Source organism: Acanthochromis polyacanthus, chromosome 5 (assembly GCF_021347895.1).
Source record: "Acanthochromis polyacanthus isolate Apoly-LR-REF ecotype Palm Island chromosome 5, KAUST_Apoly_ChrSc, whole genome shotgun sequence".
In the NCBI taxonomy this organism is placed as follows: Eukaryota; Metazoa; Chordata; class Actinopteri; family Pomacentridae; genus Acanthochromis; species Acanthochromis polyacanthus.
The window spans coordinates 22158978-22175894 of record NC_067117.1 but is presented as its reverse complement, the minus strand read 5'-3'; the positions used below and the strand labels follow the sequence as shown (position 1 = coordinate 22175894).

Genomic DNA, 16917 nt, shown 5'->3' with positions numbered 1-16917 from the left:
ATTAGCGGCGCTTAACAGGGGTATGGGCATGAAAATGTGTATTTGAGTGATAATTCGGCAACGCACACACAACTCGTGACAAGGAGCCTTGCAGAATGAGGAAGAATACAATGCCTTCTCCCCTGGGTTAAAATTTGGAGGAGAAAAGTACATCTTGTTTGTTTGCTACTTATCAGTCGATGGAAGTGAGTGTGGGGACTTTCTGAACATGTGATGTTGCTCTCCAGTGTTGTCTTCATATTTCAGTCAATACAGATGGTCATTGATAATATAATTTGATAGTATTAGGAGCTCGTGCATGACATGATAATAACATGGCATATTTTTTCAAGCATGTATCTCATCCAAGACCCGTTTCATGAAAACATACAGACAGAAGGAGTACAGTAAAGGTCAGTGTGGGCATGTCAAATTGTCTGGGTTATATTTTTTCTTTTCTCTAAATGCAGTTAGTGGGGCATTTAGTAGCAGGCAGAAAAGCTTGTTTCTCCTGTGAAGGCCCGTTTTGACTTCGGAGCAAAGGAAAAAAAGCCTTGGCAGGGTATCGGAATGCCAGTAGCAATGATCCTATTTTCTAAAATTTGAATCATTTCACCGGCACCCAGGTAGAATGCACCCGCTCATGCTGTAACTCTGCCTGAAAGAACACACAAAGATCCTCTAAAAAGAGCGCGCTGGCACATTATACCTGATGCCTTTATGCTGAGCTCTGATGAAAGAAATCCACCCTGCTGCCAACTTAGCTCACCTGAAATGAATGCCTTTAAGGAAAGAGACTGTACTTCTGTAACATGAGGTAAAACGCTACAGAGTGTGATGTTGAAGATTTGCTGCGGATTGAAGTGAGCAGTGCTATTTCATTCTCTAAAGCTGGATTTCTGAGATGCTGAGACTCTGAATGGAGCAGAGGTGTTAGACTTTTGATTGGAGAGGGCTTCAAACCAGGAGGATTGACCTTAAATTTGGCATCCATTCTTTTGGCTTTTTTCATTATTGTGGTATTTTAACCCCCTAACAGACCACTAGTCTGCTGAAAAGAAGCAATATCTTTTGTATCCAATGTGCAGTGTGCAATCTACCACAAAGGGACCATATGTTTGACCACAACATGTATTGCGTTTTTGAACTTACAGAGCTGTTTCCATTGAGAATGTAATTAGAAAAATTGTAACTATGCACGCATTTTTGCCTTTTCAGCTCTTGTACCGCTGTTGCCTGTGTTCCCTCTGAGCGCACGGTTCTGTATTTAACTGCAATATCTCTCCTTAAATGATTGTGAGATGGCTGTCGGTTGTCATAGCTCAGGATCTGTGATCTCTGCTTGGAATAGGCAGAAGTGGGAGAACATTTATATCAGATGTCAGCTTATGTGTCGACTCTTTATGCAGGGAGAATAATGTTCTTCAGGTTGTGCACTTTCTTGTACACCAAAACCAGTGAGGAAAAAATAAATAAAACAAACTTACAGCAAAGTGCAACTCGGTCCTTGCCACATCCATATTTCTATAAACTGCATTTACTTCTGTGCCAAGCAACATAAATCATGTCTTATGTATCATTAATATACACGGGTGTCAATAGGAGACGCATGAATGGAAGAAATATGGTTCTTCCCAATAGAGACAGAGTTGAAAAATGGGCTGTAGATAGGGTAAGAATAGAGCCTTCTTAGCAAGGCTGCAAAAGGCATCTAAATCTCTGCTGCCCCCCAGTGGGCCACCATGTAATGCTGTGTGTGTGCGTGTGTGTGTGTGTGACACCACACAACTGAGATACAGTATGTGAAGGTTCAGCCACTGAAAGCCCTGTGTTGTTTAGGCTGCTTTATGTAAATACACTGATATCAATAAGGGGTGTCCCATGTTGCTGTGGCTTAATGTCGGCACTCTACATCAATGTCGTATTAAGTACATTCTGTTATTAATGGATTGCAGTTTTCATGTGCCAGTCTTAGCAGATGCATGTATGAGATGAGAAAATAATGTTCTTTCACTGTTTAAACTACAGTCTGTTGTTTACAAAGAATCTCTGTTCAAACGTAACTCAATAGACTTAACCTTAGGGATTTGGCTGGTTGTATTACAGCTGCATATAAGCCTCTCTCCTTTGTTTTTAATCAACTTTCTGCATACGTTTTCATGGTGGCAGCACGGTTGTCATAACGCCTCTGCGCTGGCTTATACAACAGGATGAGGTGTAGAATATAGACACAGACACTTGGTTCATCACACATAACAGGCTGCCAGAAGAACATCTGAGGTCTGTCTTTTCCCTGTCTGTTACTCTTCACACATGCATAAGCTGGTCTGAACACATGTATGCAAGTAGTTTCCTTAAAGGTGTGTGAATGTAGCCCTTTTTTTTTTTCCATTTACACATCCGTCTATAATAAAGCTGTATAGGTGGTAGACAGTAGTAATTAGGGTCCAAGCACCGAATTGTATGAAAACCCTCTTGAAACCCATAGGTTTCTTTTTTTTTTTATTTCTTGGGTCACATCTTAAATTGCAATTTTGAGGGCCTATCAAAAAGGCATGAAACTGCGATTTTGTGTCTGATTACAGAAGAGTTAGTTTTTTCTAAACCTGGTAAAACTAATGGGTCGTCAGTACGCATTTCCAAGTTGTGGCAACAGAATGGTGCGCTACACTTCGCGCAGCTTTCACAGACTACTGTACTCGGAGAAGGAAACGCTAAAGTTGTGGCTAAACGTTTTACAAATGGACCCTGAAACTCCAGTTGATGCACTTCGACGTAAAAACTTTGGTAATCCGACACAAAATCGCTCCACTCGTCTCTTTTCACCTGAGGCAAACAGCTGTTTCCCCCACCGGTGTTTTGGCGCGAGCTATCGTGCGATTTCGGAACGAGATTTGCTTTCTAGCGTCCCGAGATTTGGATACAGACCACAACAAAGAGCGATCGCCAAGCAATGTGGAGGTTTTCGTTCACTTCTCATCTTTAGTATGTTGTGGGACACTCGTTGAGACTATCCCAGCCGGTCAGTGTGGGGGAAAAAGGACGTTAGGGCGGACTTTGACGCGGGGGGGCCAGTTGTCCCATACTTTTTGCTAGCTGAGCTGCAAAGCTGCCTGCCTGGCTAAATACTGGAGCTATGTCGAAAATTCATTTCTCCATCACTCACATGTATGAAATGACATATGAAAACAGACCCGAGGTTGAAAAAAAACAATGTTCCCCTTTAAGGTTGAAAATTTGTGAAAATTGTACAGACTCTCCAGTCTGCCTGAAACTAAAAGTGTCTGCTAAGTATCCAGCCCTCATCACATTCATAGGCCTAAATACACTCTCAGTCGCAGCGCCAGCGGGTGGACATGCTTGGATTCGCTGACTAGCAAGAATGCGAGGACCCGTTCAATGCTGCTTGTAACTTAACCCTTTAAGCTTCAGTCAATTCCAGCCGTTTTCAGTACAAAAAATCGCTAATATTCTATTTTTAAATAAAAAAAATTACGAAAAATACGGGGAATATTGGACGGGCATCACGAGGTGCATTTCCTTGAAAATGACCGATTCGGGGATTTTATACGACTTCAGGACATGTTTTGGACAAAATAGTTTACTGGCTTGTGTCGTCTGGATGTAAAAGGTTGGATTATGGCCGTTTTTTGTGGAATCTTTTTTTTTGTGTGTAATAATGAACCCGGAAATGTGAGTCGCGCTGTGTGCGTTGAAGCCGTGTATAGAGAACGGATGGATGAATATTCGTTTTTGTCGGACAAATGTGTTTTTCTCACCCGCTGTAGTAATCGCATCTGAAAGTGGTTTATACCGGCGGATTCATGAGAATCTAAGCTTTCCATCGGCGTGTAGTGTTTGTATAATCGTGTTTGCAGCCGTCGGACATTCTTGAAATTCCTATGCAAATTAGTAGGTGTACCGCCGGCGGTACACCTACGACGCACTGAAGCGTAAAGGGTTAAATTGTCTTTGCTCTTTGAGATCTACATTTAATACACCCTAGACATCACTGTGTGGTAGAGATAGTGATGACTAACGTGGATGTTAAAAGGCTCGACTTTTTCCTTTATGAGCAAAAGTTGCTTTACATTAAATAGAAATTGTTTATTTTGCACATTAACATCTTTAAAATTGTGGAGATGTGGCATTCAGACTGTGAAACAATATGTCTCAGTGGATTTTAAGTCTGAGTGAATGACTTTCATCACAATTCTCATGCAGTTAGCTTTTCATTTCCCACACAAAATGCAATAGTAAATTGCTGGGGAGACATGAAAAACGATGCACTGCAAAATTATGTTTTTGCCGAATAAATTAGATTCCCAAAATAATGACTTCTATGTTATAATTAATTATTATGTTAACAATAATAGCTTGCATTTATGTAGCACCTTTCACCGCGCTAAAAAATACTTTACAAAAGCCTTGGTGAACAGGTGGGGTTTGAGGAGTGTTTTTAAAAAATCACAATAGGAGTGTTGCAGATTTCTGCAGGGAGAGAGTTCCAAAGAGTGGGTGGTTCCACTACAGGAGATCTGATAGGTACTGAGGGGCAACGGCATGAAGGGATTTATAGGTGAGGAGAAGGTATGAGATATGGAACTGGACCAGGAGCCAGTGAACGTTTGTACAACCACTGGCTTACATCCAGAAATGTCAAAGCTAATTTTGACCAAGAGTTTAATTATTAGTTTGAATGTGCACCGAACATATACACTACCTGCCCAAAAAAAGTCGCCACCTACATTTAGCTAAGCATATAAGTAAGGGCCTTCCACTGGATAATTACTGCTGGGATGAATATATTTCATTTGGCAACAACTTATTTAACCTCAACTGATGCAATGACTACTTTCTCATTTCTTAAACAACTGTAACGGAAGACATATTCTGTGGTCATGGAAAGGATGTTAATCTGTTTCAGAAGGGTCAAATTATTGGCCTTCATCAAACAAAGAAAACAACTGAGGAGATTTCTGAAACTACTAAAATCTTGTTAAGAACCATCCAATGCATTATTAAAACCTAGAAAGATAGTGGTGAACCATCATCTTCAAGGAACAAATGTGGTCGGAGCAAACTCTTTGATGATCATGATCGGAGATCACTTCAAATTTTGGTGAAATCGTATCATAAGAAATCAACAGTAGATCTCATAGCTATGTTTAATAGTGAATGTAAGAGCATTTCCACACGCGCAATGAGACGATAACTCCAGGGATTGGGACTAAACAGCTGTGTTGCTCTAAGAAAACCACTGATCAGTGAGGCTAATCAGAAAAAATACTTAAATTTCCCATGGAGCATACAGATTGGACTCTGGAGCAATGGAAGAAGATGGTCTGATGAGTCACGAGATACGCTGCAAACAACCATTGTGACAACAGTACAGTAACTCTGATAGTCTCACCTGGTTTAAATTGATTTAAACAAGGGCTTAGAAATTGGATGATAATTTGGAAATGCCTTTTTTCATTCTTCGAGAAGAGAAATATTGCACTCCAGTGTAAACTGTTGTAGTAAAACAAAATAGGCTGCCATTCTTTGCCTCCACCTCATCCATTATTCCAACATATTGGAACACCTCATTATGTATTATTACTTATGTAATCTGCAGGTCATGTTTCATTTGATTTTCTTTTTTTTTTTTTTTTAGCCGAACATGAAAGTCGTGTTCATTTTCAATTTGAGGCAAAGTTTGTATGCCTTCTCCCCGTTTTTTTGTGTTTGTTGTTGTTTTGCATTGCTGGTCACATCTCTGTGTGATATACTTAATCGGCATGAAACAGTTCTCATTGTGGACCTAACTGCTTGCTCAGTTTCTTTGCAGGGCGTCTGAGGTTTTATACCGCTGCCTACATCTGTGTTTGTTTTGGAGCTGTCTCCCAGTCTTGTGTCATTTTCTGCTGTTCATAAGGAGATGCTCATTTGGATAGCATGTAGAGGACAATGCCATGGCTGTCGCTCTGATAGCTATCCAACTCCTTGATCTTCTCTCCCTGTAAACATCATTACCGCACACTGAAAACATACACGTTCACAACAGGCATGCACACACACGCACACACACACACCCACAAGCTGCTCATCCAAATCGGCGCTAACAGATTAGCAGTGATTATAAACAAACATGGAGGATTAATCCTGTGTGCTCTCAGTCTACTTTTCCACTGAGCTAGCCAGGGTAATTACCAAGTGCTCGATTGCTAGTGTAATCGCACACACACACACATGCAAACACACACACACATGAACTGCCTTGCTTCTCTGCTTAGTGATATCAGTTTCGTGCTCATTTTGTAAGAAAGTTGAAGACGTCTTGTCCCAAGAAATTGCAAGACAGCTGAAGTAAACACAGATGATGAGACAGTTTGGCACAACTTGATGTTCAAAACACAAAAGTTTGTCCTTGATAGTTTTAGGAAGCTGCGAATCATAGCAGCTCAGCACGAATTACTTGGGTATTAGCAAGGTGGGCATTAACGTTTTGATCTGTTGACCTCTGTATGTGCTTGATTCCTCTTTTTTCTTTTATTAAATATTGCCTTTGATTTGTTTTTATTTTAAATTTGAAAAACATGAGAGCTTTGATTAAGGTTTCAAAACCAATCTGTGTGCACTGTCTGTTCTTTCTTTATCATGTCACCATTTTCAATTGAAAAATGTTGCTTTTCTATTTCTATTTTCTATTTTCTATTATGGGGCGGCATGGCTTAGTGGGTAGAGTGGCCGTCTTGCAACCGAAGGGTTGCCGGTTCGATCCTCGCCCCGTCGTGCTCGAGGTGTCCCTGAGCAAGACACCTAACCCCGAATTGCTCCTGATGGGTCGTGGTTAGCGCCTTGCATGGCAGCTTCCGCCATCAGTGTGTGAATGTGTGTGTGAATGGGTGAATGTGATGTATCATGTAAAGCGCTTTGGGTACCTTGCAGGTATAGTAAAGCGCTATATAAATACAGACCATTTACCATTTTACCATTTATTTGGCCTCGCTGTCTGTCACCTTTTACCTTTTCACAATGTATCGCTTCATTCTGCCTCTATTGTAACACTGCTGTATCTCATCGAATTCGTAACCTCATAATAACCCACGGTATATGAGATTTCAATTGTGCAACAGTTAATCTTGAACAAACTGTGTCTATAGCCTTACTGGACATTTTGCTGTGAGAATGTTGCAGTGGATTTGCTAGTGGATAGAATGTTATGGGAACTGCCCTATCTTTGAAAGTTAAAACACACTTTGCTTAGTCATTAGTAAATTTAATATTGTAAGCAGTTTGGAGAACAACATTTTGAGAAACACAAATGTAAAGGGTTTTATAGTGAACAGAAACCTCAAAAATTTATTTTCAAAGGACGGCATGCATAGTTTTGTGAGTTTATTCTTGTGATCAGTTTTCCACAACATAAGAAATGCTGACTCAATATTTCCAAAAACAAAAAACCTTGCAGAGATGAAAACATATCTCCTTAGTTGGACTTTAAACTTTCTCCGATAACTCCTTTTCTTGCAACTTTATGCAACCTGCACACAAACATGCTCAGCTAGTTAAAAGTTACTCCACTGACATGAATTATTATTATTATTATTATTATTATTATCATTATTATTATATAAATAACTGATAGCCTGGGAGGTTACAGTTTAGTTTGTTTTCACAAGAATCATATTAGATGTTGGATAATTGAAATGTCCATCCACACTTTCCATGGAAAGGGGGCTTAGTTATAAATGATGGTAAAGGTCTGTCTATCTGTTACCTGCTTTATCTCATAGAAGATCGCAAGAGGCTGGAGTCTGTATATCCCAGCTGATGTCAAAGATAATAGTTATTGCTTTGTAATTTAGTTTTCCTGTTGCCCACCTGTGTGTCTTCACCACTTGATTTAACTATATTCACTCTCTTCTTTCACAGGTCGAAGCCATCCTCGTCAACATCTTTGGAGGCATTGTCAATTGTGCCATCATTGCCAACGGCATCACCAAAGCCTGCCGGGAGCTGGAGCTGAAGGTGCCGCTGGTGGTCAGGCTTGAAGGTAAAACCCCACTTCATGCACTGACACACACACACAGAAAGAAATCCATGTTTCACCTTACTGACCCTCTTAGTAATCTGCTCCCAGCTGACTCTCCCACTCGCACAATACACACCGAGTATCATCACCCATCAGAAATGGCGACCATTGATCTCCATCTAGAATGTAATTAAAGCATTTGACCTTAATGAAGATTTCATGATGTGAGATAATGACTCTGCATAGCCTTAAGCCTACGTTCACACCCCTGTCATTTGTCAGTCATTTTGATGATCTCTTTGCCTTGTCATGGCTTAAGTAACAAACAGCGACATACTCCAGCCAGTTCCCCGTCTTTAACTTCTATGCGTTTTTTGAGCTTTTTTATGGAGAACCTTCATAGACACAAGCTCGATGACTACCTGCTCCACCTACCACAAATGATTGTTGCATTTCTTATGAATATATCTATTTGCAGTTTCAAAAGTACAAAGAAGCCTTTGCGCACCTTATTTTAAATGTTAGAGCTGTTGTATTATCGCCGCTGTACTCTCAGGAGCCTATCCATCTTCATTGTGGCCCAGTGTCCCAGTAAGAACAGCAGTGCATTTTTCATGCATGTCACCTTCTGCCGCACCTGTCATTAGTGCCAGCCAGAGTAACGGTAGTGACGGCACTGATTGGTTCACCTCTCACCCGTATATGCTAATGAAACCTGTGCAGTGTGTGTGTGAGATGGCAGAAGTGACTCACAGAGGCACGGGGCCAGTTGGTGGTCAACTTAATTGTCAAGATCCTGCTGAGTGGTGTGTCCGGACCAGGAGAGAGCGTGTGTGTGTGTGTGTGTGTGTGTGTGTGTGTGTGTGTGTGTGTGTGTGTGTGTGTGTGTGTGTGTGTGTGTGTGTGTGTGTGTGTGTGTGTGTGTGTGTTGTGTGTGTGTGTGTGTGTGTGTGTGTGTGTGTGTGTGTGCGTGCGTGCGTGCGTGCGTGCGTGCGTGCGTGCGTGCGTGCGTGCGTGCGTGCGTGCGTGCGTGCGTGCGTGCGTGCGTGCGTGCGTGCGTGCGTGCGTGCGTGCGTGCCCTTAGCACCTCGTACTGTACATCTGCACACACTCTGCTAATATGGTTTGCAGGTCAGGGCATGTAAGCTGTTTCTGGAATCCAAGTGTGTGTAAAGATATTGTAGCGAAGCATGGACATGGTTGAGGAAGAGGTGAAGAAAGAGCCCACAATTGCAGCGATTTAGTACCACAGAAGCGACTAGATTGACAGTCGAAATAGATCCCTGATTAGTCACCATGCGTTTCTCCGAGTAGGCCATGTAATTCAACCTTACTCACAAACAGTCCAGAAGGTCACTGCTGGTAGATGGTCCAACCAAGTTTTCCTGGCCAGGGCCTAATCCAAGCTTTAGTTGTGGGTCATTACATCCTGGGCTGCAGTCTTGTGGAGAGAATTGGTTCAGAATCAATCAGCTCAGCTTGCTAGGCTGACTGCAGGGCAGTGAGAACAGCCCAGCACTCTTCAACAGGATCAGAATGGATTAACAGGCACACTTTTAATTGGAAAGGCTCTTTTAAAAGGCAGGGGTTGATTGCATTGGCGGAGAGTTATGTATTCCCATATGTGGAGAAGAGGGGCCATGTGGTCTAGATGCTGATAGGGTTGTATTAGCTGATAGGGCATGCGTGAAGTGTTTGATGTCGGCCGACGAAGAGTCTAGCTAAAACACAGACTCTTTGTAAGCTTCAGCGTTAGCGCTTATGCTAATCCATTGAAGCAGCGGATTCGACACAGAACAGACATACAGACACGCTTATTCGCACAAGTGTTTAAGATCTGGATAGGAGGAGATACCTGAGGAAGTGCTGTACTGCCCTCTTTGGCTACCGTGTGAACATGGTCTGTATTTTATTGCTCTGTGAGGGTGTTGTCTGCCTCTGAAAAAAAAATCCCCTTAAATAGCCCTCTGGGTGCAGGGAAAAAGGTGACTGCATTCACTTAACTCGGTTCCCCAGCCTATTGATTTCCTGAACCATTCCTCGACTGTCTGTCAAAGAGTGGAGGCTGCTTTCTCCTTAAATTTTTCCTCCCATTTAATTAAAAAGAGATGCAAGGTCCTATAGTGAGGTTGAGATGGCTCCTTCAGTCATGACAGCATCCTTATAACTTGAATAGCAATGCGCTGCAGCCATAAACTTAAACAGATCTGCATGTACACGTATATACTGACAGATTTATACCCATGCACACACACTGACTGGTGTCTACACTGCTACACTGATATTTGTGAACTTGTGAATCTTTTTCTTACTGATAAATATAAAATAACATCTTCCGCAAATGGACCTTTTACTATAAGAAAAAGTTCAATGGAATGTTTGATGGTTTCTCTTAAATGCACCAAATGCAAATGCCATGCAAGCATACACAGAAAATGCAAAGTTCTGTTGGATGAACAAACCCCAAACGTGTTCCCTCCCGGGCTCTTAACAACCCACTGTATCCCTTAATTTAATAACGGAGCCCGTTTGCCCCTTGGGATCTGCCCAGGCACACCAGTCTGTGGTTGCCTGGGCCTCTGGTCGACTGAATCCACACCACCAGAACTCCCCCTGTGAAAGCTGTGGCTCACGTGGAACAGTGACTGCCTCGGCAAGATGGACTTCGTGGTCTAAAAACACCCACAGTCTGTGTCCCACACCACCTCCACTTAGGTGACCCACCTCCAACACCCTTCCCCATGAATGCTGATGCAACTGTAGAATCAAAATCTTTTGCCCTGGTCGACCTCTGTGCACTTTTAGGTTTTCTTGCTTTTTTTCTTTATTTAACGTGTATCAAGGTAAGATAATGTCTTTATTGTTATTTGTTTTTATTTCAACTAATAAGAATAGTAACTTTGTTTCTACATAACGTTTTAAAAACAGTTTTCAAAGTGCTTTACAAAAAAGACTAAAAATAAAAGACGAACACTCAGGAAGACCACTGCACAACAAAAGGCTGGTCAGTCCAAACAGAAGGAGAAAACCCAGGAGGACAAAAGTGTAGAAATAGAGTTAAACACACTGAAGTGAATCAATGTAACAACACCAGATAAAATAATAAAATGTCACATCCAAGTAAGAGAAAAGAACAAGTGGAATACCAGAAAATAGAAGGTTACACCATGAACACGAGGCAAAAGATAATAATGATAGTAGAAATAGTAGATAAGTAAAATAAATAAATGTAGCGGAAAAGAGAAGATGAACAATAAAATGTATAGACGTAAAAAATACATTAGATGATAAAAATAGATGATAAAAATGAAAATAGACAATATGTGTCTAAATAGATTTATGAGTTTAAGTTTATTTAGTTTTTGTTTTTTATTGTTGCCATAACATTAAAAAATATTAAACCTTTTTTGTGATATTTATTTTAAAAAAAATACCAGCAATTTAAATTTCTCACATCATAAAGCTTTACAGCTACATCACACCACCCTGCTCATGAGAATGAATGCTGCACACTTGAGACAAACAAATACACAATACAATGAGGTCATTTGTTGTTGCAATGAGGCTCTTTGTTCAAGTCAGCGTGGATGAAAACATAATTGATAAGGTAAAAGCACGTCTAAGTCAGAGATGTGTTTTAAATGAAACATACTGAGCTATAGTTTGCCTTTTTTTTTTTTAAACTACAGTCTAGACAACGTAAGAAACATGAAAAGTTTAATTAATGACTGGCTAGCACATCAAAGGAGGAGTATCCCGCTCTGCGCTCAAATGAGGAGCATTTGATGTTTGACACACAGGAGCATGGCTCATCCATTTTTGGCTGTGGAGGGGAAAATTCTCACTGTTTAGTGATGATTATTATGAGGATTAACAATGAAAGTGAGAACAAGCATGATGACATTCAGTGATAAAAGAGCTCGGTTTTACTTAAATTTGAGGTGAGCCCCCAAACCGCTCGTTTTTTTAAATTCTGTAACATGAAACAGTAACTTTCTCTGATTTTTATGGGGCTTTATGGTATTTTTCTCTCAAATTGCAGCTGGCTGTAAATCATCTACATCACAGAGTCTATCAGATTAATCTGGTGTCTCACTCTGAAGCCTGAGCATCTCCCAAAAAGCCTCATCAAACATTTCAGATATCTGAGGATTCTGTTTCAGAATAGCTTCCCTCAGTCATGAGCTACAACATTGTGCTGTTAACAAAGAAAAAATAAAAAATAAACACAATGTAAATGATACAAATTTGAATATTGCACTTACACTGTCGTTAAGTTAATTAAAAAGTATTCAATACTAACTTTTTGCTGCTGTCAGGAACCTAATTAAAAAACTGTCACTTAATTCAGCTATATGCAACTTTTTCTGAACACCAGCCAGTGTGGTGAAATATAACAGTTACAAGATAATAGAGCTTTTTTTTAATCATATTGACACTTCATAGCATGTGTGCAGTGAGCTCATGAAGTCATTTACATTACTCATTTGCAGCTGTTTACACTGAAAGGAGATCTAGAAGAATAGCACATAAAACATGTACTGAATAATATCATGCAACTTAAAGATTGTAGAATATATTACACGTTTTTCATTTGTACATGGCTAGTTCAGTGGAGTTTGTCAGATTTACTGATAGAAATAAACCTTGAGCAATTGCAGAATAGTTTAATAACTTGGCCTGAGCATTCATTTGACTTTACCGCTTGTAGTCAGATCAATCCGTCAGTAAACACTTGTTGATATGATTACTTGGCTTGAGATGAATTGGAAGGGTTGAAGAGTTCACTGAGACTTAATATGTACAAACTCTGGGTTTGTGTACAGCCACTGCACACCAACAGAATCTGAAAGAGATAAACTATCAACCCTCGCGTCTTTTCTTCTCTTATCTTTACCTCATGCAAGACCATATTCTTTCTCATGTCTATGACTGCATCGACAGATTTTCTCTGTATGTCTGACTCTACGGCAGACTGTGTCCCCACATCAGATGTTAGCTTCACTAAACACAGCTTGTTAAGATGGAATTAGTCACAATTTTAGGATCTGCAGCATCAACAGAACTCCTCCAGCACAAGTCTTTGGCACAGCCCCAAACCCTATTATCCTGTTGAAATATAGTGGCCCATAATTGACTCGAATTAAAGTGACATTTTCACAACAGCCACAAGTAAGGCTGCTAATTGAAGCAGAGATCCAGCACAAATGTGTTGTAAAGTGACAATATATCACATGGCAGAATACTTTGGGCTGCTAGATATTCTGCTGTTTTGTTGTTTTTTGGCTAAGCTAGTCGGTTGATTCATTGTTTAGCGTTTTGGACAGCATGCAGAGTTGCGAAAAGTGATGGTGGTTTGGTTCTAAACTGGATTAAAAGTCCAACAAATTCTTGTTGCCAAATAAAATGCAGACGAACAAGTGAGTTTTCACATGTTCTAGTAATTAACAAGTCTGTTGGACTGATTGAAAATGCCTTCAAACCCTGCAGATAGTATATAAAACTTCACTTTAACCCATTTTAATGTTAATTTTAGTTCATTACGTAGCATTTGATTTTAAAAGTCCTTTTAAGTGTGTATGTGCCTTAAATGTGTGTATTCACACTGTGCACTGTATGTCCCCATCCAGACTCTGAGTAGGTCTCTGGCAGCACCTAGTGGCTGCAGGTGAACACACATTCATATACTTAGCATACTCTACACATACACCCACACACACACACACACACACACACACACACTTCACACCCACCCAGTGATGCTGTCTCCAGCTGGGCTCAGGCTTTGCCGCCGCTGCTGTGAGCTATCAGTGCTCCCTACTGCTCACAGTGGAACTGCAGTCGACTCTGACGCACACATATGCAGAAAGAGACCCACATAAATGCACATTTCTTCTTTCTCACTCCCACGGATGTGTGATTCCACCCCGTCACACTTAATATGGATAACACAGGTAGCACAGATGCAGCATCGTCGAAACAATGCAGCACACGCTATTGCTGCTAATGAATATTTATGGCTTGGAAAAAAAGTAGTAAAAGCGCATGTGTTGTTTACTTTATTCATCCCTATATACATTTTCCAGAGGCATATTTATCTTTTCAGAATGTCTTGCATTATGTATATCCTGTGGGCCCATATGGCCGCTTCCAGCACTGTAGGTTTTATCTAGTGTTGCCTCGAGTTCGTTGCACTGCAGTTTTGTTTTAATTTTCTGACAAAAAAATCTGGTCAGTGCAATAGTGTGGATCTGTCCATCCCAGTGAAGTTCATGAGTCAGCCTGTTGAATGTAAAATGTATTTCTACACACACACATACCAAATATCTTCAGCTATTTGATGAGAAAATGACTTGAGACACCCTATCTCCTGTTTACGTGCCAGAGCAAGGTCTCTTCCTGCTCCTATTCTAATTAATTACATTGCAGAATTGATTGTTTGGAGTGTGAGCCTGCAGAAATGTGTTTGGAATGACTTATTCTATAGCTGGACAAAAGAGATGAAATATTAGGCGTTAAGTGGCGCTGGTAATAGAATTCCTCATGAAAGGTCTATTGATCAGGGTGGCCTGGCCTCCGGAGAATTCACATATCATGCAGTCTTAATTACACGCCAGCCAGGAGAGCTAAGGTCAACCTGTAAGCATCTGAGCATGCACACACAAGCACACTCGCGTACACTTCCACTCATTTAACATCAGCGAGACGCTAATGCACACAAGCTGCAGTCGCATCACACCTTCTGTAAATCTTACAGTTAATGTGGAATGATTCTGTCAAGTGTGAAAAATGCACATCACAAGTTTTCAGAGGGAGGCCAAATTCAGTTTAGTATCATGAAAGGTGAAGAAGACATTTTAAAATAGAAGTTGTTGCGCACAAGATTTATTCGTCCCATAGATTTTTTTTTTTTGTATATCCCAGCTTGCGAATATGCGGTCAGAGTGCAGATCAGACATGATAATGAGTAATCCAATCACACTGTGTGGCTTCTCAGTTTTCAGTATATGTCTGTAACTATTCAGTTTCACTTCAATTCAGTTTTGTTAGTATAGCATCAAATCACAACATATGTCACCTCATAGCACTTAACATAGTAAGTTGAAGACTGCACAGTTTTTGAACAACAATCCAAAGTTTCTTTTGGACCCCTTTGAGCAGGCCGTTTCAGAAACTATCTTAAATAAGATCAAACATGTCTGTGTTGATCCTCAAGAGGAAGATTTAGGTGTTAAAACTGCACAGCAACAGAAAACGTAGCACAAATAAATACTGAAAAAGTCTGAATAAATATAATGGGAAATTAGAAATGTAGACTTAATATAAGAAATGATAAAAAGGGGAAGTAATCAAATACAAAATGGTAAGGGAAAGTCCCCATATTAGACAGAACAGAGAATTGTTGATTCCAGATCAGACAGATTCTATAAATGCTCTTTTTTTCTTTTTTGGCCACATTCTTGTGTGAAGTCAGTAAATGCCACATAAACAGCTGGCTTTTGTTGTTTTAGCAGCGAGGGGGCGATTCTGCTTCATTTGACCTTTTGCTCTGTTGCCCTCTCTCTCTCTCTCTCCTTCTCTCCCTCTCTCTCTCTCTCTCCTTCTCTCCCTCTCATTCACTCCCTCTCTCTCCCCTCGTCCTCTCCTTCCCCCCACTGTCCTTCCGTCCACTGCGGCGCCCCCTGCCCTGTGTTGTGACAGGCTTGTCAGACTTGTGTTTGGCTGAGCAGTGTGCAGTGCTGGGAGGCAGCCAGTTCGCTGTGTAGAGCCTCAGGGCTGAGCTGAGCGTCTCTGGGTGTCTCTTTCCTCTCTCTCTGTGCTTGGTTGCGGGTCTATTAGGGCCGTGGGTGCCACCGTATCACCCAGCACCTGCTACCCCTGACCTTGCTGCAGCCAGGGGAGTGCGCGCACACACACACACACACACACACACACACACACACACACACACACACACACACACACACACACACACACACACACACACACACACACACAAATTGCCCTTTTTGCCCGTCGTTCAGGCTCAAAGCTGCTCTCGGATCAGCAGTCGAATGTGCCACCGGTGACCCATAACTCTATCCGTCTGTCTGCGTGGATTGATTCCTCCGGAGGAACTGTTCGTCTTTCACACAGCGTGGTTTTTAACATCGGTGCAGATGGCAGATCACGTTCAACCTTGTAAAAGCTTTTTTTTAAATTCATTTTCATTGTTGCCTGTTGTAACAGCATTTTCTTGTCTTTGTAAGGGACCAACGTCCATGAGGCGAAGAGGATTCTGACAGAGAGCGGCCTGCCCATCACTGCAGCGGAAAACCTGGACGATGCTGCCAAGAAAGCAGTGGCCGCCATCAAGAAATAGAAAACTCTGTGAAGCCTCATGACACTCTGTCCGCCCATCACCAACGTTCATGTCAGCCTTAGATCATCACCATCAGACTTTTTCTTGCACATGCAGACCTCAGAATCTAAAGCCTTTGTTCTTGCAGGCCTTTCACCGTGAGCAAATGTTTTTCACTTTCAACTGAGCATTCATATCACACTTTCTAAAGGTGGTGTTTGACGCCTCACGGAATTCTGTACGATTTTATGTTCAACTATCTCGTACAGCATATTAATTGTCTTTGCTGACTTTCAATCAAAGGACAAAGTGATAGTAATTTCTCCCGGACTTGAATCTTTCTATTTGCATCGTATTTAAAACATTGATCTGAATTAATCTGCATTGTGTAAAATGTCTGCCATTGAGCCGGAGTTTTCACTCAGAAATCATTCAAGTATATATAACAGGTATAATTCACCCCATTTTGGATATTTTCAACTATTTTTTGTTCTACAAGTCTGCCCTCTTTCTTGGTTTTCATCTGCTGATTGTTGCACACGAACACACTTAAACTCCTCAAATCAGCCACCTTCAG

General features: G+C 41.0%; 1 protein-coding gene across 1 annotated transcript in view; it reads left to right on the top strand.

The window, feature by feature from the left end:
- suclg2 (succinate-CoA ligase GDP-forming subunit beta) overlaps positions 1-16572 on the top strand; it is a 103647-nt gene extending 87075 nt beyond the window's left edge. The window contains exons 10-11 of the mRNA XM_051948546.1: positions 7900-8020; positions 16249-16572. Coding sequence (XP_051804506.1) covers positions 7900-8020; positions 16249-16361 — 234 coding nt within the window. The 3' untranslated portion in view covers positions 16362-16572. The remainder of the gene's footprint in view (positions 1-7899; positions 8021-16248) is intronic.
- The last annotated feature ends 345 nt before the right edge of the window (positions 16573-16917 follow it).